General features: G+C 40.2%; 1 protein-coding gene across 20 annotated transcripts in view; it reads right to left on the bottom strand.

Moving 5' to 3' along the window:
• The window catches only part of utrn (utrophin), a 311,025-nt gene that overhangs the window by 157,790 nt on the left and 128,519 nt on the right, over nt 1–24,716 (bottom strand). For 18 of the 20 annotated variants that reach the window (XM_073939615.1, XM_073939623.1, XM_073939621.1 and 15 more), the window contains 2 exons: nt 22,989–23,143; nt 20,500–20,689 (listed from right to left, as the gene is read on the bottom strand). In XM_073939615.1, coding sequence (XP_073795716.1) covers nt 20,500–20,689; nt 22,989–23,143 — 345 coding nt within the window. Of the gene's footprint in view, nt 1–11,106; nt 11,439–20,499; nt 20,690–22,988; nt 23,144–24,716 lie in introns of those variants that run through there. The other 2 variants (XM_073939634.1, XM_073939636.1) reach the window with 1 other exon arrangement.

Here is a 24,716-nt window from a genome sequence, read left to right as displayed (position 1 = left end):
ACACACACACAGACACACACACACACACACACACACACAAATGTAGCACTTCCACTCCAGCTCTCGCTAATGGACATCAGTACAAATGTGCTTTAAGTGAAGGGAGGAGCAGACATGACTCACAATGTGTGTGCGCACTTGAGAAAGGAAAAAACTAAGTGTGAAAGAGGTATAACCTAGCTGGTGTGTGCTTGCCTGTATCGGTATGTGTGTGTGTGTACCGTAGCAGACTGCTAATGCACCCATTATCTTAAAACCTCAGAAGCAGCACACACAGACAAGGAAAGTCTCTGAGCCAAGTCCAGGGTCATCTCAACCATGGGTGGCCAGAGGTTCCACAGCCCCCACAAACACATCCATTCAATCAGTTTAAAGAACGGTCCCATTATTAGTGCTCTTTATATATGCAGCAAGTCCTACTCCTTCATTTTAAGTAAACAATCAAGGGGTATAAACTAAGACTCCAACACAAAGGTAAGTAGATCACCTCAAAAAGACTATTTACGTTGGATTATCCTAGGGATGCACTGATACCATTTTATTGGAACCGATCCGATACAAAAATTGTATCGACCGATACAGATCTGATCCTGATACTGTGCCTTTTTTGAGTGTGTGTGAGTTTTGTTTTTTAGCATAATACAGTTTCTATAGTTCTGGGGCTCAAATAACATGTCTTCTTTAATAAAAGGAAGATATATCAGCACAGGGGACATAGCTTTAGTTATATCGTTTGGGATACAGTGACATGCAGTCAAATATTTTGCCAAACAGGTTTGCTGAAGGTGCAGCTGATGTGCCATGAGGGGTTTGTATCTTTAGTAAACTATGACAGTTTGCGTTCATTGAAAACAGTCCCTCAAAAGTGATGTTTCGGGCTTATGCCGAGTTCAGACTGCATGATTTTCAAAGTAGTCGTGTGACAGATGTTTTCACACTGCTTGACTATCTGGGCTAGCGTTTTATGGCTGCTTTGTTTACACTGCAAGATGGATCGGCGACAGGGACTTTCACATTGCATGACTTTACTATAGGAAGGATCGTTGACAACTCCGTCCAAACTATGTCTCACAGACAAAAACACGTCGTATATCTTTCATTATTAACTACATAATGAGAAAGAAGCCTTTAATGGGGTAGAAAAAGTGCATATTTGCTCACCTGGGTTTAAAGGGAATTAGCAATTTCTCCTCAACTTTCGTTTTTAACTTTCAGTATGAATTGTCAAACAGACTCAGGTGCTCCTGTCAAACCTCCACTAGTTTTTCCTCCATTTCTTGGTTCCAAATAAACTGAAAATGAGCGCTTTTAACTTCTCCCCCAGTCTCCCGCTGGCCAGCACGTACACACACAAGTGAATGCTGCTCTCTCATTGGCTATAGGCGATCGCTGATGTTATTTTCAGTCAGAACTCAATTCACACGGCATGATTTGAATCGTCGACAGCTCCAGATGTTCAGCACGCCGAATATCTTACAGGAATCTGCGACTTATCGGCGATCGCGCAGAGCTCAACAATAAGGATTGCCCAATGGCCCGGGGCCAGCGTGAGAGATGTTTGGAACAGTAGAGGGAATCGTTATTAGCCCGATCAGGCCTGTGCTGCCTTGTCACAAGATTTAAATTTGCCTGCGACTATTTTTCAATTGCGTGCAAATACAGTCTTAGAATCGAGAAAATTTTTTACTTTTAGCTCTTTGAAGGCTACCTTTTCTGTGAAGTCGTAAACACTATAATGCTTTTTGGTTTCTTTTATCTGAGTTTATGTTGTGAGCATGTAGTTTTTTTTCCACAACCTGGTAAAAACCAATACAGTGAAGAGATGGCAACATGACAGCAACATCAAATTGCGAGGCTAAAAGGAAACGTCTGTTTCTAACGTTGTGGAAACAGATATTTACATGGGTATAACACAAAAAAAATTGTGATGTTTTGCATGGATTTTTAAGTTTTTTAAGACTGCCACCTTTTGTTTTGCAAAAAAACACCTGCACATTTTCCATACTGCTATATTGTACCCGCAGAATATTTATTTTAGTGGTGCCAGTGAAATTTTTGGCAGGGCAAGTAAAAATCTGAACCGCTGGTCCAGTCGGGCCAGTAGAAAATGTCCTTAGCGTTGAACCCTGTCGCGTCTTAGTTCATGCTGTGTGATTGCCACTCACGTGCACGAGCAGCGATTTGCCTGTGATTTCAGGCATTTGTCTGTAATTTCTCAAAACCTGTCGGTAAGTCAAAATCGGGGCTAAAATAACGCTGTCTGAACTAGGCATTAGACGCGCTTTGCACTTACACTACGAGCGTACCGCACCAAAGCCCAACCATACCCCGCTCTGGCACACCTCTTCCAACCGGCCAACTGAATTGCACCTGAGCCCGATAAGGAGCACTCACACTTCACAATCAATTCAAATAATGGACCTGGGCACTGTTTAGATAGTGTAGTGTGAGTGCACCCGAAGTCCTTTAACAGAATGCATGATTACAAAGATGGCAGCAGCGGTTTATTAAAAACGAGACAGAGCAAGTCCACAATATACACAACACTGAACGCTGACTGACTAATCAGAATTATTAGTGAGGCCCAATGCAATAAATCTCATCGCTCTTCAAAATGACCATATTTCAAAGGTCTGCCTGTGCACATATTCATTCCAGAAGCTTTGGTTTCTATTTCACACTGTTGCTCAAAGAGGGGAGCTTTCTCTAGTGTATACCACTCAATGGCAGATTGAAGGAAAGTGGAAGAAAAACATCAATCCCAAATGCAATTTCTAGAGGCAGATGTGGTATTTCCAGGCACACACAAACTCCAGGCTGATTCCGAGCTGGACTAATTCATCTCACACACACACACAGGCATATGGAGCTGGTGCAGGAGAGCAGGTCTGTGGAGGCACGAGTGATCTCCGAAAGATGAATTCCTCCCAGGAGAGAGTAATGGAGCGCAGAATGACTGATGTTTTCCCATGGGTGCAGAGCCAGCAGTGCCGCCCAGGGACGCTTAAGCGATCACCGCACTGCTCCCCATCTGGCCCAAGGGCTGCTTAATCGAGTGATGGTGCCTGAGAAGTTTTGGTTTCGTCTGATGGACTTCACATATGGCACTGATCAACCGGTAAGTAACTTTCAGCATTTTCTACTTCATTACTAAGGATCAAGAAAACTCATACGCAGCATAATACAGCAGCAGGCAACACTGCTAAAGCTGAACGGGTGGCACATTAGCTTATGAAGACTTCACAAGTTTTAAAGCTACAGGCAAAAAGCTGCAATGATCTTAGTTTTCACAACATCTTTCCTAAAAACAACAGCCGTGTCTTGCATCATGAGCTAAAACACATGCTGAGAATCCAAAGAAAACAAGATCCACAGTGACTGACAAAAGTTTAAGGTCGCTGAATGAAAGATCTTCATTCTCATAGAAGAAAAGCTGCAGAGTCCTTGTAGATGCAACATTTATCTAACCGCTTACTGTGTTCCATTGGGAGCCAGACCATGGTTGCACTTTTCTATTCATTTTTGACAAAACCTCAGGATGAATTTGACATGCCTTACCAATCGCACGCTGTGAGCCATTTTAGTGTGTGGTAAACCCTTCAGAGTACAGTAAGGTTTTAGATTCATTCACGCAGTAGTTAAATGACGGGTAGAATCCCGGAATGAAGAACTAATCAAAATGGCCATTGGACTGAACCATTAAAAATGAACTTAAGGGCATTAAAATAATGTGATTGCATAACAGGAAAACAATAACACGATTCCTCTGTGTAGAACCATGAAGATATTATCACAAAAGGCCATTGAATTGAACAAAATGGCTTTAAAATAACACGCAATTGAACTGCAGAAAAGTGACATTATATAAAGACAATTGCATCAACAGGGCATCGTTAACATTTGCTCACCAACTGCACTGATGGCAAAATATGACAAAACATAAATTGTGATTTTCAACTCTTATTATTACGGTTATAAGCTAGGTATCCACCCACCTATTTTTATGCGAATGTTGCGCTATTTGCATGAAAAAAATGTTTGATGCATACGTCAGGATGCACATGCATTTTGAAAAAATTCACATAAAGCACATATGCACCCAACTCAGTCAGATAAACTTTTTATTATTTGTTTATTTTATTTATTATGCATTTACAAAGAGCGTCTCATGCCTCCAAAAGGCACCACACTGCATTTGTTGCATTTCGTTTTTCAGGGTGAAACTCATTTTTTATACTCATTTTTTAAGTAAAAGACTCACGCTGCGTCTCTTAGTGCAGCAAACTTCATTTCTCTGAATAGTTGCCACCAATCTTTTACGTGACAAACAGTTGAAGTCAGAATTATTAGCCCCCCTTTGAGCTAATTTTTTTTTTCTGATAGTCTACAGAACAAACCATCATTATACAATAACTTGCCTAATTACCCTAACCTGCCTAGTTACCCTAATTACCCTAGTGAAGCCTTTAAATGTCACTTTAAGCTGTATAGAAGTGTCTTGAAGAATATCTAGTCTAATATTATTTACTGTCATCATGACAAAGATAAACTAAATCAGTTACTAGAGATGAGTTAATAAAACTTATGATTAGAAATGTGTTGAAAAAAAAATCTTCTCTCTATTAAACAGAAATTAAGGACAAAAATAAACAGGGGGGGGGGCGAATAATTCTGACTTCAACTGTATATAGTTTTAGGCATATATTTAAGTAACATCTTTGTATGGAAACAGCTATTGTCTCTTTATCAAAAACATAACCTCAAGATTCTTTAGTGAGAGTATCCTGTGTCCAATATCATTTAAGATGAAAACGTCTGCTAAATCAGTGATCCCCAACCTTTTTAACACTGCCGACTGGTCAACAGTTGAAAATTTTACCGTGGACCGGTGGTTTGTAAGTTGCTAGGGGACCATCAACCGTTTTCTCAGAGGATGACTAGCTTACAAAACACTCCTGCAGCTCTGATACAATGTTTTATTTATGGAGAAGATTAAAAAGCACTGCAGTGTTTGGGTGTTCTGTGTTTGTCTGAGATAATTAGTCTATTGACGTGTATAATCCAAACAAAATATGAAGCTGATCGGTCAGTTTTAGTCACATGACTGGTGGTGCATTCGCAGGATTCATTCGACTGGGTGCATCTGGAAGGCAGGAGCACGCCATGCTGCTTGCGCGCACAAGCTGCACACCTCCATTAGAACTAACAAACATACGTGAACTACAAAAGTCGTGATATGCAAGCGGCCCCTAAAATGCTGCCATCATTTGCAATCTCCAGCAGGTGACTTTCTTGCACAGACATGATTGACTCACCTGATTTGTTGACAAATGGGTTTAAGATCCATTCCTTGGCAGTTCATGGGTCCTGGGCCTTTTGCCCTTTGCAAAGAAACTTTCCAAAGACATCTGTGTTACTCATTTTGCTAGCTTGAGGGTTAAATTTGGGTGCTCAAGTGACCGAGATTTAAAATAAAAGATTTTCAGATCATTCAGACTATAACAGTACTGGAAAATAAATAAAACAAAAATAATTACTTGTTTTTTTTGTGTAGCCTGATACCAATAGATCCTTGAATTGGTACCGGTCGGAAGTCCGGTGGTTGAGGACCACTGTGCTAAATGACTACTTTTACGCATGTATAATGCAAAGTTTCTCTCTCTTTCTAATCCTCTCCCTCACTCAAAACTGGCTGCTGAGTCTGGCTGACTTCAAGGAGGTATATCATGAAAACAGGATTTGTATGTTCTTTTGAGTTATAGTAAGCTGGATGCAGAGCTTGGCATATTTTAGCATTTACATATCAAACCTGTATACCCGGATCATTAACTGAAATATACCGTCTATCCAAACCACACAACATGTGAAAACTCAGCGAATAAATCATTCAACTCTGTCAACCAAAAAAAGTATATTTCTGTGCAATATCAGAACAGCAGGCTGCACGGTGGCGTAGTGGGTAACACGTTCACCTTACAGCAAGAAGGTCGCTAGTTCAAGCAAGAGTTTGCATGTTCTCCCCGTGTTGGCGTGGGTTTCCTCTGGGTGCTCCCAACCACATGCGCTATAGGGGAATTAATGAACTAAATTGTGCATAGTGTATGTGTGTGACTGAGTGTGTATGGATGTTTCCCAGTGATGGGTTGCAGCTAGAAGGGCATCCACTAAATAAACATATGCTGTAAAAGTTGGCGGTTCATTCCGCTGTGGCGACCTCAGATTTATAAAGGGACTAAGCCGAAAAGAAAATGAATAAATGAATGAATCAGAACAGCAATCTCCACATATCCAACACACAGCTTTGTTTACATTTAGTCATATAGCAGACGCTTTTGTTCATAGCGACTTACAGTTGAAGAGGCATTCAGCGATTCAACAAGAAGAGGCAATGCATATGAGAAGTGCTATTTATTTAAAGTAGCTTGTTTGTTATTTTTTAGAGAGAGTAAGAGTGAGAGAAAGAGCTTCAATGGGAGTTTTTGGTTTTATTCACCGGGGTTCAGGTGTTCTCAGAAGAGATGGGTTTCTAGTTGTCAATTCAAGGATACCAGTGAATCTGCAACCTGAGTGGGAATGGGAAGATCCTTTCACCAGTGTGGAACATTGAGTGAAAAGGTTTTGGAAAGTGACTTATGGCCTCTCTGCGATGGCACCACAAGGCGAATCCAACACCCCAACAACAGGCTCCTTGAGGGCTAGTAGACCTTCAGCAGAGGGGAGTAAAAGGTGCAGTGCCAGTGGCTGTCCTGTAAGCAAGCATCATTGATTTGAACTTGATTCATGCTTCAACCGGTAACCATACACTCTAAAAAAACAACTCAAGAAGTTTGTTATTACAACATAGTTTAATACATTGTTGTAACTTAAAAACTCTAAATTGCTGTTTAGATTAAAACTTTTAAGTTTCCAGAATAAGTTTATTATGTTTTCAAAACAGGAAAATAATGATAATTACATCAACTAGAAATGTGACTAATTTAAAGGTAAATATATAATGGAGTTGTTTTATATTTTTAAGCTCATACACTGATGTGTTTTGTTATTTTTATATGTCACCGTACATGTTTTTGTTTTGTAAAACAATAGAAATCTGTGGTTTAATTTTTTATTTTTTTTTACCGACCTAGTCCCTTTGTTAATCTGGGGCCGCCACAATGGAATGAATGGCCCTGTGGTTTAAAACAAAAACAAACCAAAAAAATTACTGGAAAACAAATAAATGTTGTTGTTGAATTTATTTCTGACAAGCAACTAAATGAACAGTAAATTTGAAAACAAACAAAAAATTAAACCTTTTCAGCTACTTAATTTGAGTAAACCGGGAAGCTCGCATGTAATTAAGGATTTGTTTTACATTTTAATTAAAAAACTAGTTGAAACAACTTAATTTTTGGAGTATTTGACTTAAAAATGGAGTTTATGCTATGTAAGAAAATTCTGATTGAAGAGGAAATGTCATTTGGCTAACATAATAAAGTTTGTTGAACTTCATTTTTATTAGATGTTGTCGTAGCTTGAATATATTGATGCAAATTGTTGCACTTATTGTTTTTGTTTGGTCTAAACAATCTTTTTTAGAGTGTAGTTGAGTGGGATTATTAACCTATGAGATTTAAAGTGAAAGTTCCCCCAACAATTGGAAATTCTCCACCCACCTGTTCTAGCATCATCGAGCTCCTTTCCTCAGCTGAACACAAAATGAATTTTAAGAAACTGGTAGCCATTGACTTGCATGATATGTCTTCTTTACAATCAATGTCAAAACTGATCAACTTTAAACATTCCTCTTTTCCTTCATTAGTTAAAAAAGAAATAGAAGGATTTAAAACCACTTAAGGGTGTGTGAACTATCCATTTACATTTGGTATAGACAAAGAATAAATAAACAAATCACCAGCGCAGAAATAAAAACCAAGCCATCAAGAAAGTGTTGCTTTTTTGGTTGAAACATTTAGAACAAAACTAGCATAATATTGAGTATTAGGGACGAAATAAAGTACTAATTAAACCTCAAACCTCATTTACAAACAAAACATAATTTAAAGATGCATACATTTAGCTGCTGCTTTAAAAAATAGGATGAAAAAGCATTTTAGTGTATAACAGCAAAAAAAGCATTCAATAAAATAGACAAAGATTCTAAAGTGCATTACAGAAAGTGTTGAATATGAGCCATTTAATGCATGCAAGCTCTGCTGTCTAAGACTAAAAAAAGGACCTCTCTCTTACTAACACACACAACCCTGCCACGTGCAGCGGTCTCTTTAATAAAAACACAAACACACACAGACACACACAAGCAAGATGAACACGGTATTGTTTAAAATGCTCTCCGTCTTTCAGCAAGGCTGTGTACTGTGTGTGTAAATCCTGTGAGGATTTCGGCTAAACACTGAATATCAGAACAGCTGTTGCTTTCTCTAATCTCCATCATACACACACACACACACACACACACACACACACACACACACACACACACACACACACACACACACACAGAGAGTGAGAGAGAGAGAGAGAGAGAGAGAGGATGACTGGTGACAGCTTACAAGAACAACAGCTAAACGCAGCATCACTCATACACATTACTACCAACAGGAATATTCAATTTGACAGAAAATTAAATGACAAAATAATAATAACAATAATGATAATAATAATAATAATAATAATAATAATAATAATAATAATAATAATAATAATAATAAATAAATAAATAAATAAATAAATAAATAAATAACTAAATAAATAACTAAATAAATAAATAAATAAATAAAAAAATAGTACATTCTCTTATGTGATTTGAATAGTATTTTTGTATGTTTTGGCATTTTTGTTTCTTTTCCCTTAATTTTTACTGAAATAAACAGTATTTATTGTCAATTTACATTCCTCTTGTAGTGTTTTTGCTATTTGTATGCACCCAGAGTCTGACAGTAGCATACTTTTAATTCTCTGTATGTCTGTACATGTGGCAGAATTGACAATAAAACTGATCAAAATTAAGCACATGGCTTGAATGAGTAGCCAGTTTTGCCATTCATTACAAAAAACAGACCACATCTCTTGCAAACGACAAACAAAATATAAACTTGAGCTTTAATAAATGCACTAAAACCAAACACAATTAAAAAAAATACAAAAAACCATCAAACATAGCTAACACTTTAGGTTACAATTTATGCTATCTACTTTTGGCTTATCATCTGCTTAATATACATTAACTGTTCATTAATAATTATAAAATATGATCAAAATATGATCCTGCCCAAAACCTAAACCCAACTTCTACCATAGTAACTATTACACCAGTGGTGTTAGTTAATAGTTTGTTAATACCATGACATAAAACAAAGTGTTTCCACAACACAGTTCAACTGAAACTCCATGCAACTCTTCAACTACAACTTCAGAGGAAGTCATGATAAAACCAAATCAATATATGTTTATTTGGTCCCACTTTATATTAAGTGGCCTTAACTAATATGTACTTACATAGGAATTAATAGTTTGTTACAATGTACTTATTGTGTAAATACATGTATTTATTGTGTACTTATGCTTGATTAAATACATGTATGTAATTACATCTGTAATTAACTTTTGTAGTTACATTTGTAAATACACTGTTGACCATCCCTTACACCTTAACCCACCCTTAAACCTACCCATACCACCAAACCTGTCCATAACCCAACCTCTATCCCAACTCAAAAGCACCACAAGTGTTCATAAATACATTATAAACACAGTAAGTGCATTGTATTTATTTTTTGATGCAAGTACATAGTAGTTAAGGACACTTAATATAAAGTGGGACCGTTTATTTTTGAACAATAATGCTGGCTTTGACTTTAAAATACCAGTTCCAGTCTCACATGGCTCCTAGTTTCACCAATTGATATAAAGAACAGACCACATCTCCGTAAATGACAAACTTTAGCATTAAAAAATGCACCAAAACCAAACACTCTTCAAAGGAACTCCTGATAAAACCAAACCGTTCCTCTTGTAGTGTTTTTGTTATATGTTTTCAACGAGGGTCTGGCAGTAACATACTTTCAATCTTCTGTATGTCTAAACATGAGGCAGAATTGACAACAAAGCAGATCAAAATAAAGCACATGGTTTGTATGAGTTCCCAGTATTGCCATTTGGTATAAAGAACAGACCACATCTGCACAAATGGCAAATAAAATATAAACTTGAGCCTTAATAAATGCACTAAAACCAAACACAATAAAAATGTAAAAAGCAAACATCAAACTTACGTAACCCTTTAGGTTACAATTCATGCTATCAACTATTAGCTTATCACCAGCTTAATATACATTAACTGTTCATTAATAATTATAAAATATTATCAAAATATGATCCAACCCTCAACCTAAACCCAACTTCCACCGTAGTAACTATTACACCAGTAGAGTTGGTTAATAGCTGTTAATACTGTGACAGTAAACAAAGTGTTACCACAACACAGTTCAACTGAAACTCCATGCAACTCTTCAACTACCACTTCAGAGGAAGTCATGATAAAAAAAAATCAATATATGCTTATTTTTGGACAATAATGCTGGCTTTGACTTTAAAATACCTGTTCCAGTCTCACATGGTTCCTAGTATCACCATTTGGTATAAAGAACAGACCACATGTCTGCAAATGACAAACTTCAGCATTAATAAATACACCAAAACCAAACACTCTTCAAAATAACTCCTGATAAAACCAAACTATTCCTATTCTAGTGTTGTTGTTATATGTATGCAATGAAGGATTAACAGTAACATACTTTCAATCTTCTGTATGTCTGAACATGTGGCAGAATTGACAGCAAAGCTGATCAAAATAAAGCACATGGCTTGTATGAGTTCCCAGTATTGCCATTCGGTATAAAGAACAGACCACATCTGCACAAATGACAAACTTGAGCTTTAATAAATAACTAAAACCAAACACTCACATTTTATGAAAGAACATATACGGCACTAAAACTCCATGCGACTGTTCAACTTCATAAGACCTCCCAATAAAACAGATCTCTAATGCAAAGTCCGGCTACAGTCCGGCAAAAGACAGCAAGTGCATCAGAGATTACTAACCTTGCACAGTTTCTGGTACCGCGGTGAGGAAATCGCCATTCTCTGGAGCCGGTGTAAAAAGACCACCACTTTCTGCAGAGACGTCCGAACTACAGCCATCATCCTAACTCTGCCTGCACACGACTGCCAGCGTCTGAGAGCACGCATCCTCACCGCACACACACACACACATTCGTTCACGCACGCTCACATACTCCCCACCACCAGCCAAATGTGACGAGCCATGTCACAAAAACACACACACTAAAGAGCGTCAGCAATATCTGCGCTCCTCTCCAGCGATAAACAAGAGTCACACTGAGATTTAATACAGGACGAGGAAAAAGGAGAATGAACGAGGGAGAGGATGATGCTTTGAGAGAAAGAGAGAGAGAGAGAGAGAGAGGAGGAGGGTTGATATAGCGGACAGAGAGAAACTCTGGAGAGCGTTCAGGAGACGGAGCTCATCTTTTAGCACCGTAAGAATGAGTGTGTGTCTGTGTGAAAATTCATAAAGGGAATGAGTGAGGGTGACACACTTTGCTGAAAGAGAGCACATCTCTGGAGAGACGGAGAAATAGAGCAGTGAGACGCTTTGGAGGGAAAAAAAACGAAAGAGAGACGATGGGAACGGTGAATGACTGGAACACACACACACTCTGATGCTCTGATGCTGATTTGATCCTTCTGATGACCTGTGATGACGTACGCTCACTAAAGCTAACAGGAAATCAATAGCGTGACCCCATTTACTGTCTTAAAGGAATAGTTCAGACTGACAGTGGAGATTCTTGATAGGTTTAGTCTGAAATGTTGCTCCAGACCTGTATGAATGAGCCTGTTCCTTGCGTCAAAAATGTGCTCGTGCTTGCTTATCTTTTGAAGAGTTGAAAGTAGGGCACTTATGATTCCTGGACAATGTTGCTCTTGTTTTTCCACTCCGTTTTCGATGTTTTGAGTTTGACCAAGTCAAATTTGATGGTTGATGTTTCCTCCAAATCTTGCATGTGTTGGTTTTTTGAGTATTTTACGTCTGTTATTTATTAACATTGTTTTGTTATTATTTGTATGTACATGATTACAGATTGTGTAAATGTTTTTCTTGTATTGTTTGTTTTGTGCTATTTGTCCTTTGTTTTGTGCGCCTTTTATGCTGGGGCGGTTTGCTGTTGAGTGTGAGAATCAGCACCTCAAAGTCCGAGGCCATGGGGCTCCACCAGATAAAGGTGGTTTACCATCTCCAGGTTGGAGGAAACTCCTTACCCCAGGTGGAGGATTTCAATTATCTTGGGGTTTTGTTCACTAGTGAGGGAAGGATGGAGATTGGTGCAGCGGCAGCAGTAATGCGGTCTATGTACCGGTCCGTTGTGGTAAAGAAGGAGCTGAGCCAAAAGGCAAAGCTCTCGATTTACCGGTCAATCTACATTCCTACTCTAATCTATGCTCATGAGCTTTGGGTCCGGACTGAAAGGACAAGATCTCGGATACAAGCGGCCAGAATTAGTTTCCTTTGCAGGATGGCAGGGCGCAGCCATATAGGTAGGATGAGGAGTAGAGGTTTGCATTCCGAATAAAGCGTGGGAGCGGTCGGTAACTGGTGTCATTTTGGACTCCCGAGCGAGTGAGCACGCATATGTATGTGTGTGAACGAGAGAGAGCGTGATGCCGTCTGTGTGTGTGTCACTTGCTTGGTGCTTATGTGTGTGTGTGTTTATACAGACAGTTTGTTAAAGGCTGTCTGGACTCTGTATAGCTGGATGGTTTTCGGCGGGGCGGGCAGCGGTACAACAAATGCTGAATATAAGCGGGAGCAGTCGGGTTCGGGAGCGGGATTCAAAATTTGATCCCACGCAGATCTCTAGTGAGGAGCTCTGTCACCCAGAAAGAGCTCGGAGTAGAGCCGCTGCTCCTCCACATCGAGAGAAGTCAGCTGAGGTTCCTCAGGCATGTTTCGGATGCCTCTTGGACGCCTACCTAGGAAGGTGCTCCAAACATTTGCCACCGGGAGGAGGCCTCGGGGAAGACCCAGGACACGCTGGAGGGACCATGTCTCTCAGCTGGCCTGGGAACAGAGCTGGAGGAAGTGTCTGGGGAGAGGGAGACTACTAAAAAATTAATGAATGAATGATAAGCTATTATAAGTTATATAATCTAAAACACTACCATGGTATTTTTCTTTCTAACAACAAAATCTATTTAATTTAATTTAGTTTATTTGTTCGCTCAATTAATTTTCTTTCAAGAGTTCAAACTTAGATATTGCTTGAAGTTACTAGCAGGTTTGGCATGCTGTCCCAGGAGAGAACCCAGAGCTGGGAGATAATTGAGCCCTGGACTCCCACCTGGTCGTTTAGCATGTAAGGGGGTCTGAGATCAGGTAGGTCTTGAGAGCTCCCCCTAGTAAAGTAGGAAACTAAAAGGAGGAGATGGGGTGGAAGGGGGGATTCTTTCTTCCAAAATGTAGAAAAGGAAGTAGAGTGAAATCTGTCTATTTATCGTAGGCTTGGATCAATATGATATGCTCCTCTCGGAATCAGCTAAAACTTCCCTTATTTAACATTATTTTATTAAATCCAGCAGTAAAAAATGTATATATGTGTTGTTTTTTTTAAACTGGAGGCAGAATTTTCAATAAAAAAAAATCTTAAATTGTTGTCCGTCAACCAAACAACAGTGTCGTCATTATTACAATATTTTTTATTGTGTTTAAAGGGTAAATGCATCAGTCTGTACTCCCTAAACATAGAAATAAGCAACCAGCAAGGTTTCCAAATGTTTTCTTTTCATCACCATTGCAGAACTAGAGTAATACAGTCATACAGGCGATGACACTGCTGTTTTATGCTACACTCTCTCTTTAAGGACGTAAACCGAATTACTTCTAATTTCATTCTGACTTCACAGATTTCCATTCCCAAGCCTATTCTACCAACCACCTGCCTCGATTCTGCTACAAAACAACCGCTTTTCAGCATATAATCAATTCCTGAAGGATCAAAACCCTGCTGTTTCATTCAGGAATACATCACAACACGGCACTTCACATTCACAAGGTTACAAACAATCCCGAGTCTCAAATCTCTCTCGGTCTCCTGATCTGAGTTTGATAAGTCTGTCTGTCTCATCACACTGAGCAACCACGGTGATTTCAGCCTGATTTAGACGTGTACAGTGACAAAGACGGATGGGAAGCAAATCGCTGGAAACAACAGTAAACAACGAAATGTCAACCATGAACCCACGGTGCAAATAAAATAGTAAGAGAATGCTTAGGGCACTATGTGGGTAACAGTCATATTTTCAGAGCAACCGTGGCTTTGAAAAACCAGTGGGCAGAATTTACTGTTGGTCAAATAAGCCGCTATTCTCACTCCTCGACAAGGTTTCACAAAATGTCATCATTCATGGAGAAAAAAAAAAGGAAAAAAGTAAAACAAGATTGCATGTCCTACACTTTTAGGTGCCATTGACACAAAATGCATTTCCATTCCTACAGTATGAGCTGCTTTTTTAATTTATTTTAAGTAAACATGAATTCAGCAAATGACCATGACTCCTACGTTGACATTTCATGTACTTTGTTGCACTTCGCACAAGCACCACTTGACACGGTTTGTGTTAGGAAAAAAGGAGCGAGGACCCAAGTGCAGGGTAAATAAGTATTTATTGTGTGCCAGGCTGTTCTGGTGCGCAGTGTTCTGTAGCGTTGACCAGAAGGTAAAAGTTCAAAGAGGCAGTGTGCTGGGTGTAAGGGGTCCAGAGTGATTTTGGCTGCCCTTTTGCTTGCTTTGGATAAGCACAGTTCTTGGAGAGTAGGGAGGGTTGTACCAGTGATTCGCTCAGCAGTCCGAACTATTCGACGTAGTCTTTGGAGGTCGACTAGATATTCTTCAAGACACTAGTATTCAGCTTAAAGTGACATTTAAAGGCTAACTAGGTCAATTAGAGTAAAGTTAGGGTAATTAGTCATTGTATAGCAGTGGTTTGTTCTGGAGACAATCCAAAATTAATACTGCTTAAGATGGCTAATAATATTCACTTTAAAATGGCTTTAAAAATGTAAAACTGCTTTTATTCTAGCCCAAATAAACAAACAAGACTTTCTGCAAAAGAAAAAAAAATATTTTAGTAAATACTGTGAAAAAAATCCTGAATCTGTTCAACATCATTTGGGAAATATTTGACAAAGAAAATAAATACATAAATAAATAAATAAATCACAGGAGGGTGAATAATTCTGGCTTTAACTGTATACCTACTAAAAGACTTTGCACTGTACATAAATCCTATAAACATTTATTATATAATACACTGTACTGACATGAATATATATTTACACACATTTACATACGCAAATAAATAGAATGAATGATACCCTGCTGAAAAATCCAGCTTAATCCAGCCTAGGCTAGTTGGCTGGTATTAGTTAGTCGACCATCCTGGTTTTAGAGGGGTTTTGGCCATTTCCAGGCTGGTCTTAGCTGGTCAGGCTGGGAGATGACCAGCTAAAACCAGCTTGACCAGCCAAGCCAAGCTGGTAGTCCAGCCAAAACCAGCTATATGCAGCTTAAAACAGGCTGGTCAAGCTGGTTGTAGCTGGATTTGGCTGGTCATTTTCCAGCCTGACCAGCTAAGACCAGGCTGGAAATGGCTGGAAACGGCCAAAACCCCTCTAAAACCAGGTTGGTCGACCAGCTAAAACCAGCCTAGGCTGGATTAAGCTGGATTTTTCAGCAGAGAAGGTTAAAAAATGTGTGTATTTCTGCTTGGAGAGATTCTGTGTGGGTCTAATAATGTCTAATGTCACTGCCATTGGCGTCAAACAATCACAGAGACATCCGCAAAGAAGGAACACTTCCATAACATGTCATCTGGTTATAAAATAGGCCACTTACAAATACGCTTTCTTACAAGGACATGAATGATCTGAACGTGTCCTTGAGAAACATGAATATGGGCCAAATGCTACACATAAGCGGCGACTACAAAGTGCGGATTATGCAAAAAATAAAGAAAGAAACTGTCAACTGTTAATGCTTTTATCTTGAAATTAAAGGCACGCAGAAATAAGCTTTATGTTTTTAAAATCACAACGTGTGGGAATCAAAGCCGCAGCCTTGACTTGTGAACGTAGTGAACAGCAGGCGTTTTGTTTAGTGCAATAAAGTGAAGCTGTGATTGAAGCATGCTAACAGTGGAATCATAAAAGAAGCAAATGCTTATTATTCATAAATATAATACAAAGTGAATCAATTTTGTCAAGTAAATGAATCTCGCTGTTATGCATGCAGAGGAGAAAAGGCACCTTCAAAAATGACTAAGGTGTTAAGGTTGTGGTAATTGCCAGAGGCAAAAACTTATCTTGTTTTGACATCTATAAAATACAGACGTTTTTATTAACCTCAGTTACAGTGCAGCCGGAAAGTATTGATGGCGCTTCACTTTTCCCACATTTGTTTATGTTTCAGCATTATTCTAAAAAGGATTAAATTGATTGATTTCCTCAACATTCTACACATAATCCCCCATAATGACAATGTGAAGAAAGAGTTTTTTAAATTGTTGCACATTTATTTAAAGGCTGTAAAATCAGATGTACATCAGTATTCACAGCCTTTGGCGTGAAGCTCTAAGGTGAGCTCAGGTGAGTGGACATAATTTGAAAAGGCATACACCTGTCTATATGAGCTCCCAGGGTTGACAGTGCATGTCAAAGCACAAACCAAGCATGAAGACAACGGAATTGTCTGTAGATCTCCGAGACAGGATTGCTTTAAGACACAAGGCTGGGGAAGGTGACAGAAAAACTTCTGCTGCTCTGAAAGTTCCAATGAGCACAGCGGCCTCCATCATCCGGAAATGGAAGATGTTTGACCACCAGGACTCTTCCTAGAGCTGGCCGGCCATCTAAGCTGAGTGATCCGGGGAGAAAGGTGATCAATAACCCGATGGTCACTCTGTCTGAGCTCCAGCGTTCTTCTGTGGAGAGAGGAGAACCTTACAGAAGGACAACCATCTGTGCAGCAACCCACCAATCAGGCCTGTAGTGGCCAGACGGAAGCCACTCATCGCCTGGAATTTGCCAAAAGGCATCTGAAGAACTCTCAGACCATCAGAAACTGAACTCTCTGCTCTGATGAGACTCAAACTGAACTCTTTGGAGTGAACGCCAGGCGTTACGTTTGGAGAACAGCAGGCAGCGCTCATCAGCAGGCTAACAGCATCCCTACAGTGAAGCATGGTGGTGTTGGCATCATGCTGTGGGGATGTGTTTCAGCAGCAGGAACTGGAAGACTAGTCAGGATAGAGGGAAAGATGAATGCAGCAATGTACAGAGACATCCTGAATGAAGACCTGCTACAGAGTGCTCTTGACCTCAGACTGGGGCGACACTTCATCTTCCAGCAGGACAATGACCCAAAGCACACCGCCAAAACATCAATGGAGGGACTTCACAGCAACTCAGTGAATGTTCTTGAGTGGCCCAGCCAGAGCCCAGACCTAAATCCTATTGAACATCTCTGGAGAGATCTGCAAGTGGCTGTACACTGTTGCTCCCCATCCATGAGAAGGAGCGCTATCCTGCTGGAGAATTGTCCCTCTCTTGTGGTTTGTAATGTAATGGGCAGCACAGATGTCTTGATATCTCAAGCTGTTGATGTTGCAGATCCCAAACCCTAAACCATGATGTTTCCTTCACCAAACTTGACTGATTTCTATGAGAATCTTGGTCCATGCTGGTTCCAGTAGGTCTTCTGCAGTATTTGTGATGAGTTTGACAGACGATTCATCTGAAAAATCTACCTTCTGCCACTTTTACAAATGATCAACTAGAAGTCAGGGTATTATTTGTTGCTCTTAAAACTGGGATCCACGACAAGATATATATATATAGAGAGAGACAGAGAGAAGATGAGAACTGCTCTGATCAAATAAAGTCATTTTTGAAAATGAACATTGAAGACTCTAGACTGGATGCTGAAGTGACAATCGCCTGCACACTTGACTAACGCGTCCTTCGGGGAGTGCCCTTGATGAAACAATCCAGTTGCTCACTTCAGACTGACCCTACAAAGTGCCCTTCAAGGGCGCAAACATGTCATTTGTTGCCAAGAAACACAAAACCAAAAGAACACTCAATGAAATCCACATGCTGCGTCCTAATTCGCACACTATCCCTCCTAAATAGTAATCGAAAATAGAATTAGTGTGTCAGCACTCTGGCAAAAAGTAATGACATTAATTTCCTCGATTATTTCAACAACCAATTCCAGTTCCCCCTGAAATGTTTGTCATTAACAGATTATCAAACTAAAATGACTGGCATGTGTCTTGTTAATAATAGATCATCTGTTTAACACACAAGCTGAAGGCATTTGTAGATTTCGTGTGCACGATTGTTAGCAGACAGAGCGTGAGGCTGATACTCCTGATTCCGGTCGACAGCAGATAAAGAGATCAAACTGTGTGTGTATAAATCTCTCAGGACAAACACGCAGAGAAGTGAAGACGTCGGAGGAGACAGAATAAAAGAGGACGAGCTCCTGAAGTCATCTATAGCTTGATTACACCTATGCTGCAGTGTGGCTGACGTGCCGACTAATGAGGGCTGACGCAGGGATAATTGAACAGCGCTCGCAAACGCTTTAATGTCCCAGATTTCTCTCGGACTGAGACAATGGATCGCTCACAGTCCACATACACACACATTCAAAAGCACGACTCGCGAGCTAACATCTGATTACAGGGTGTTTATGACAAGGATGCGGTGGATTTGGAAATGTCTGCCCACGTCTAACTGATGGATCAAACCCAAAATAGTCACAAGACAGTTTTGTCTCATTAGAGTGGGTGGGCAGAATCAGCTGCAAAGTCTAAAGTTATAAAATAGAAACGATTACACACATAATTTGGGATTATTGCTTTAAAAAATGCATTATTGGTCCTTACCCCAGGTGGAGGAGAGTTCAAGTATCTCTGGGTTTTGTTCAGGAGTGAAGGAAGGGTGAAACGTGAGATTGGCTGGTGGATCGGGGCAGCGGCAGCAGTAATGCGGTCGATGTACCGGACCATTGTGGTAAAGAAGCAGCAGAGCCGAAAGGCAAAGCTCTCGATTTACTGGTCAATCTACGTTCCTACTTTCACCTGTGATCATGAGCTTCGGGTCAGGACTGAAAGGATAGGATCTCGGATACTAGCAGCCGAAATGAGTTTGCAGGGTGGTAGGGTGCACCCTTTTAGGTAGGGTGAGGAGCTCTGTCACCCGGGGGGAGCTCAGAGTAGAGTGTGCTCCTCCACATTGAGAGAAGTCAGCTGAGGTGGCTTCGGTATCTGTTTCGGATGCCTCCTGGACGCCTACCTAGGGAGGTGTTCCAGGCATGTCCCACCGGGAGGAGACAAAGGAAGACCCAGGACACGCTGGAGGGACTATGGCCGTACTCAAACTAGGTACAGTTGCCTCGAACCGGGCCAAAGCACGCTTGTCCCCCCTCCAGTCTCCCCCGACGGCCCGCGCTCACACCACAAACGGGCTTTGGCACGCTTACGTCATCGCTGCTGCGCTGTTCAGTGAGAAGCGCTCTCTCACTCAGCAGCACAGTGGAGATTTCTCTAGTTATATCGTTTCAATGGTTTGACATGCCGTCAGATATTTTGCCAAACAGTCCTTAGGGATGCGGGAACACACAGTCAGATATTTCGCTGAACAGATCCGCCACTTTTGGCGCTCATAAACAATCATAAAGCTCTCGTGCTGCAGGAATGAGGAGGTCTGCTGAAGGTGCAGCTGTCGTGCAGTGAGGGGTTTCGTCTTTAATAAACTACGGCAGTTTGCGTTCACTGAACAGTAAGAATCATTAATAAATCCAAATGAAACAGCCCCTTAAGAGTCACGTCTCGCTTTCAGTTTCGGGCTTTGGCGCGTTTTGCACTCACACACAAGCGTACCGCGCCAAAGCCCAAGTGAACCGCGCTCAGGCACACCTCTTCCAACCGGGCCAGGGCCGGCCAAGTGAACCATGCTTGAGCCCAATTCAGCGCACTCACACTTCTCAAACGATCCGGGAAACGGGCCTGGGCACGGTACGGATGGCATAGTGTGAGTACGCCCTCTCTCGGCTGGCCTGGGAACACCTCGGGATCTCCCTGGAGGAGCTGGAGGAAGTGTCTGGGGAGAGGGAAGCCTCCTATTCTCTCCTAAGACTGCTACCCCCTCGACCCGGCCCCGGAAAAGCACCGTAGCGTAACAGAAATAGTCCCAAATGGACAGACTGGATTATAAGCGTACTTGTAAAAAATGTAACATGATAAAATGGTCAGCTGAAGTGTTCTGGCAGGAATAAGCTTCAGAGTTGGCTCAAGTCAAGACAGACTGTATTACAAGCGCACTTGTAGAAATGTAACTGCAGTTCTTACCTCGAGCTGAGACTTCAGTTGTTTGTTGTGGGCGGAGTCTTGAGAAAGCCCCTCCCTCTGGGCGGCGTCTGATAACACATTGACTGTAGTCTCCGACTCGTGGAGCCACTTCAGGAATAACTCAAGCTCCCGGAGCGACGTTTGCACAGACTTCAGGTCTAAATCCAGAGCAGCCTGACGATCTGATGCCCTGATCAACACAAACTATTTTCAGTATTTTTAGGCATATTTAGTGTATTCTGACCTACAGTAACCTTTGATTAGCTTTGTCAATGGTTGCTGTTGGTCAAACTACACAGACTATGCATCTAATTTGACTGTACACTGAGGTTATATGCAGATGAAAACAACTATTTTACTAGAAAAGTGTCCCGTGAACACTTATGCTGTGTTCACACCAGACACAGAACGTGCAAATAGCGGGAGATATTCATGCGTTCTGCGTCTAGTGTGAACACTGCGTAAGTGTGAACATAGACGCGTGAACATTTTGAGATTACTTGCTACATTTGCGCGTCAAATTTGCTTCATTTCCACGTCAAATTACACACAATAGGCGTGGATTAATGGGCAGGGCTTTTGTCTGAGCTAACCTTCACCGCCAAACAATCACAGTCACTTCTGTTGAGCACTGGTGAAACACAATGGCAAATCAGTGCTGTTTAAGAACGTGCCCAACAGCGCTTAAAAGTTAGCGGGAAATTGAAGTTTTTTTTATTCTAATACCGAAACTCAGTATGGTGACAAGTTTAATACAGTGAAAGAATCAGTTCATTAACTTAAGTTTGATTAATGGCATCTGAAACGTGTGTTTGAGAAAGAAAATGTTAGCTAACTAGTGCCATTCCCCTTAACTTAGCGGAAAATGATCTCTGATATCCATTTTTATTTTCACTATACATTTAGAACAGACCTTCGGGTCACTCGGAAAGTGATGAAATAATAAATGTGTGTCACTTTCTTTTTGCTGTTAAGATAAACAATCAGTACACAACAATACGCCATCACGGACGCTGTTCCTGTGTGACTCCAGGCGACACATTTTACATTTACATTTAGTCATTTAGCAGACGCTTTTATCCAAAGCGACTTACAAATGAGGACAAGGAAGCAATTTTCACAACTAAGAGCAACAATGAATAAGTGCTATAGGCAAGTTTCAGGTCTCTAAAGTCTAAGAAGGGAAGTATTAGTATTTTTTTTTTCTGGGTTTCTTCCCACTGCAGCCTCGCTTTCACTTTTAAAATGGCAGCCATGAGAAATCAGTCTATTGGGGTGGTCAAATGTACATTTATATTATCTATTATTTTATTATTATTATTAATATTATTATTTAATATACAGATCAGAGAAAACTAAAGAGAAAAACTAAATAGGGGGTTAATTCACCCCAAACCCCCATATAATTTGCACCCCGTGGGTAACTATACTTGGCAATACTTCATTACTGGGCCTTTAACCTAACAAAATCATTCATTCAATAATTAAACAACGTGTAGGGTGAGTTCAGGTAATTTGGTACAGTGAAAATCAGGTCAATTGGGACACTTTTTGCCATTGAGATGACCAAAGAAAAGTGTCCCAATTGACCTGATTTCACTGTACTTATTGACCCATGCAAGCAATATATATATATATACAGTTGAAGACAGAATTATTCGCCCCCTGCTTATTTTTTCCCCGATTTCTGTTTAACAGAGAGCAGATAATGTCAGTACATTTCTAAACATACTAGTTTAATGTCTCATTTCTAATAACTGATTTATTTTCTCTTTGTCATGATGACAGCAAATAACATTACACTAGATATTCTTCAAGACATTTCTATACAGCTTAAAGTGAAATTTAAAGGCTTCACTAGGGTAATTAGGGTAACTAGGCAAGTTATTGTATAAAGATGGTTTGTTCTGTAGACTATCAGGACAAATATAGCTTAAAGGGGCGAATAATATTGACCTTAAAATGATGTTAAAAAAATTAAAAACTGCTTTTATTGTAGCTGAAATAAAACAAATAAGACTTTCCCCAGAAGAAAAAATATTATCAGACATACTGTGAAAATGTCCTTGCTCTGTTAAACATCATTTGGGAATTATTTAAAAAAGAAAAAATTCAAAAGGGGGGCGAATAATTCTGACTTCAACTCTATATTAAAATAATAATATGCAGAATTATTAGAATTATTTAACGGTGGGACGACAATCCAAAACTAATATTGTTTAAGGGGGCTGATAATATTGACCACGAAATGGCTTTAAAAACTATTAAAAACTGCCAAAATAAATATATTTATTTCTAGCCAAAATAAACCAAATAAGACTTTCTCCAGAAGAAAAAAAATATTATAGAAAAAATATACAGGTGAAAGTTTCCTTAATCTGTAAAAATATTTAAAATATTGCACAGGGGGGCTATAAATGTTTTCGTCAACACTGACTTTATGGAAATGAGTATGCATTGTGTGTATATGAGCGTGTGCGTGCATGTACCTGTTGTTGATGCTGTTCCAGGAGTTGTTGTGTGTGTCCATGACCTCTTTGACCTTGCGCGTGTCGTCATTGGCGTAGTCCTGCAGCAGCTGATTGGACAGTTCATTAAAAGCAGAAACGCTCTCCTGTCCTCGACTGAGCTCCTGCAGGAACGCCTGAACAAAAACACAACAAGCACAGATCAATGCATGCCAACACACTATTACTGCAAGCAGACATAGGATAAAAACAGGTCTCAAGGTTTACCGCGGTTTGGAAAAGTCAAAAATGTTCTGTTCTACCACTCCTATGGTACATGTGAGGTGTTTCTTTTACAACTATTTAAGTTAGTTTTTAATATCTCCAGAGGAAAATGAGCCTCCACATCAAAATCTACTGATTATTTTTGGAAACAGGTGAAAACATTTAATCATGTTGTAGAGCTGAACAGTGCTGTAACTTTACTTTATATCCACAGACAAGACAGATATCCTGAGATGCCTTTTCAAGATGTACAGAAATCTGTGTTTCTGAAACTAATGAAGACAGCAGACATCAATGATTTACTTGAATTATTCAGCCTGACATGTTTACAGCTCCAAAGTATCAGCAACGTTTCTTAAATTAAAATATATTGTGTCCAATGGGACATTTAAAATGAACATATTTTAGAGCAGTAATCACAATATCTTGATATTTTTATTATCCGAGGTTATCATACTGTCAGAGTCCTAGGTCTTACCACAACAACACTGTTAAATAAAAAAAAACATAGACATCAATCAAACAGACTTAAAATTATTTTAAAAATGTAGTCGCAAAATTAATTAACGTATTAAAGTGAGTTAAAGCAACATAAGTCGGTGCCACAGTTGACCTACAGTTGAAGTCAGAATTATTCGCCCCCTTTGAATAATTTTTTCTTTTTTAAATATTTCCAAAATGATGCTTAACAGAGCAAGGAAATGTTCACAGTATGTCTGATAATATTTTTTCTTCTGGAGAAAGTCTTATTTGTTTTATTTCGGCTAGAATAAAAGCAGCTTTTAATTTTTTTAACACCATTTTAACGTCAATATTATTAGCCCCTTTAACCAATATATTTTTTTTCTATAGTCTACAGAACAAATATCCAACCCAAGCTCATTCTAGCCCCACGGACGTTTCTGGAGACCGCAATTTAAGTGGTCGGAGGTACGTAAGGCCGCGTTTAAATTTTTTCGAGCGAACGCTGCGGGGCGGTGTGGCGCCGCTCCGCCCCTCCTCTTCGCGCTCGCCCACCGATGGCTCGCCTCCGAATGGAGGGCTTTCCCGATGCAACCAGTTTGTCCGCTTAGCTCACAGCGTTGCGTCAGCGGGGATGACGACTGGGATCGAGTCCTGGGAACAGCGGTTCCGGAAATCAGGTAAGACGAAAAACGGAATCCGGAAAATAAGGGCGAAAATGTGGCGGGATCCGAAAACGCGGTCGAAATCGAAGATGAGGGCTTTAGCTTTTTTAGCTTTTTTTTTTTCTGGTCGGCTTTTGCGAACCGTCGCTCGGGTTTAGGGAAGGAGGAGGAAGAAGAGGAGGAAGAGGAGGGCGGCCGAGTCGGCCGATCCAGCGGCTTTTCGCGCGAGAACGGCGCGGGCGCGAACGGCGCGCACTCCCGAGACGCGAAAAAGTGCGCACAGCGGCCTCTCGCGGATCCCCGAAAACAAAAACCACTTGAATACGTACCTCCCGGGACGTAAATCGCGGTCCGCAGA

The sequence above is a fragment of the Danio rerio genome, chromosome 23, assembly GCF_049306965.1.
Source record: "Danio rerio strain Tuebingen ecotype United States chromosome 23, GRCz12tu, whole genome shotgun sequence".
NCBI lineage: Eukaryota > Metazoa > Chordata > Actinopteri > Cypriniformes > Danionidae > Danio > Danio rerio.
The sequence above is the reverse complement of the archived record's forward strand: the minus strand, read 5'-3'. Positions and strand labels throughout refer to the sequence as shown.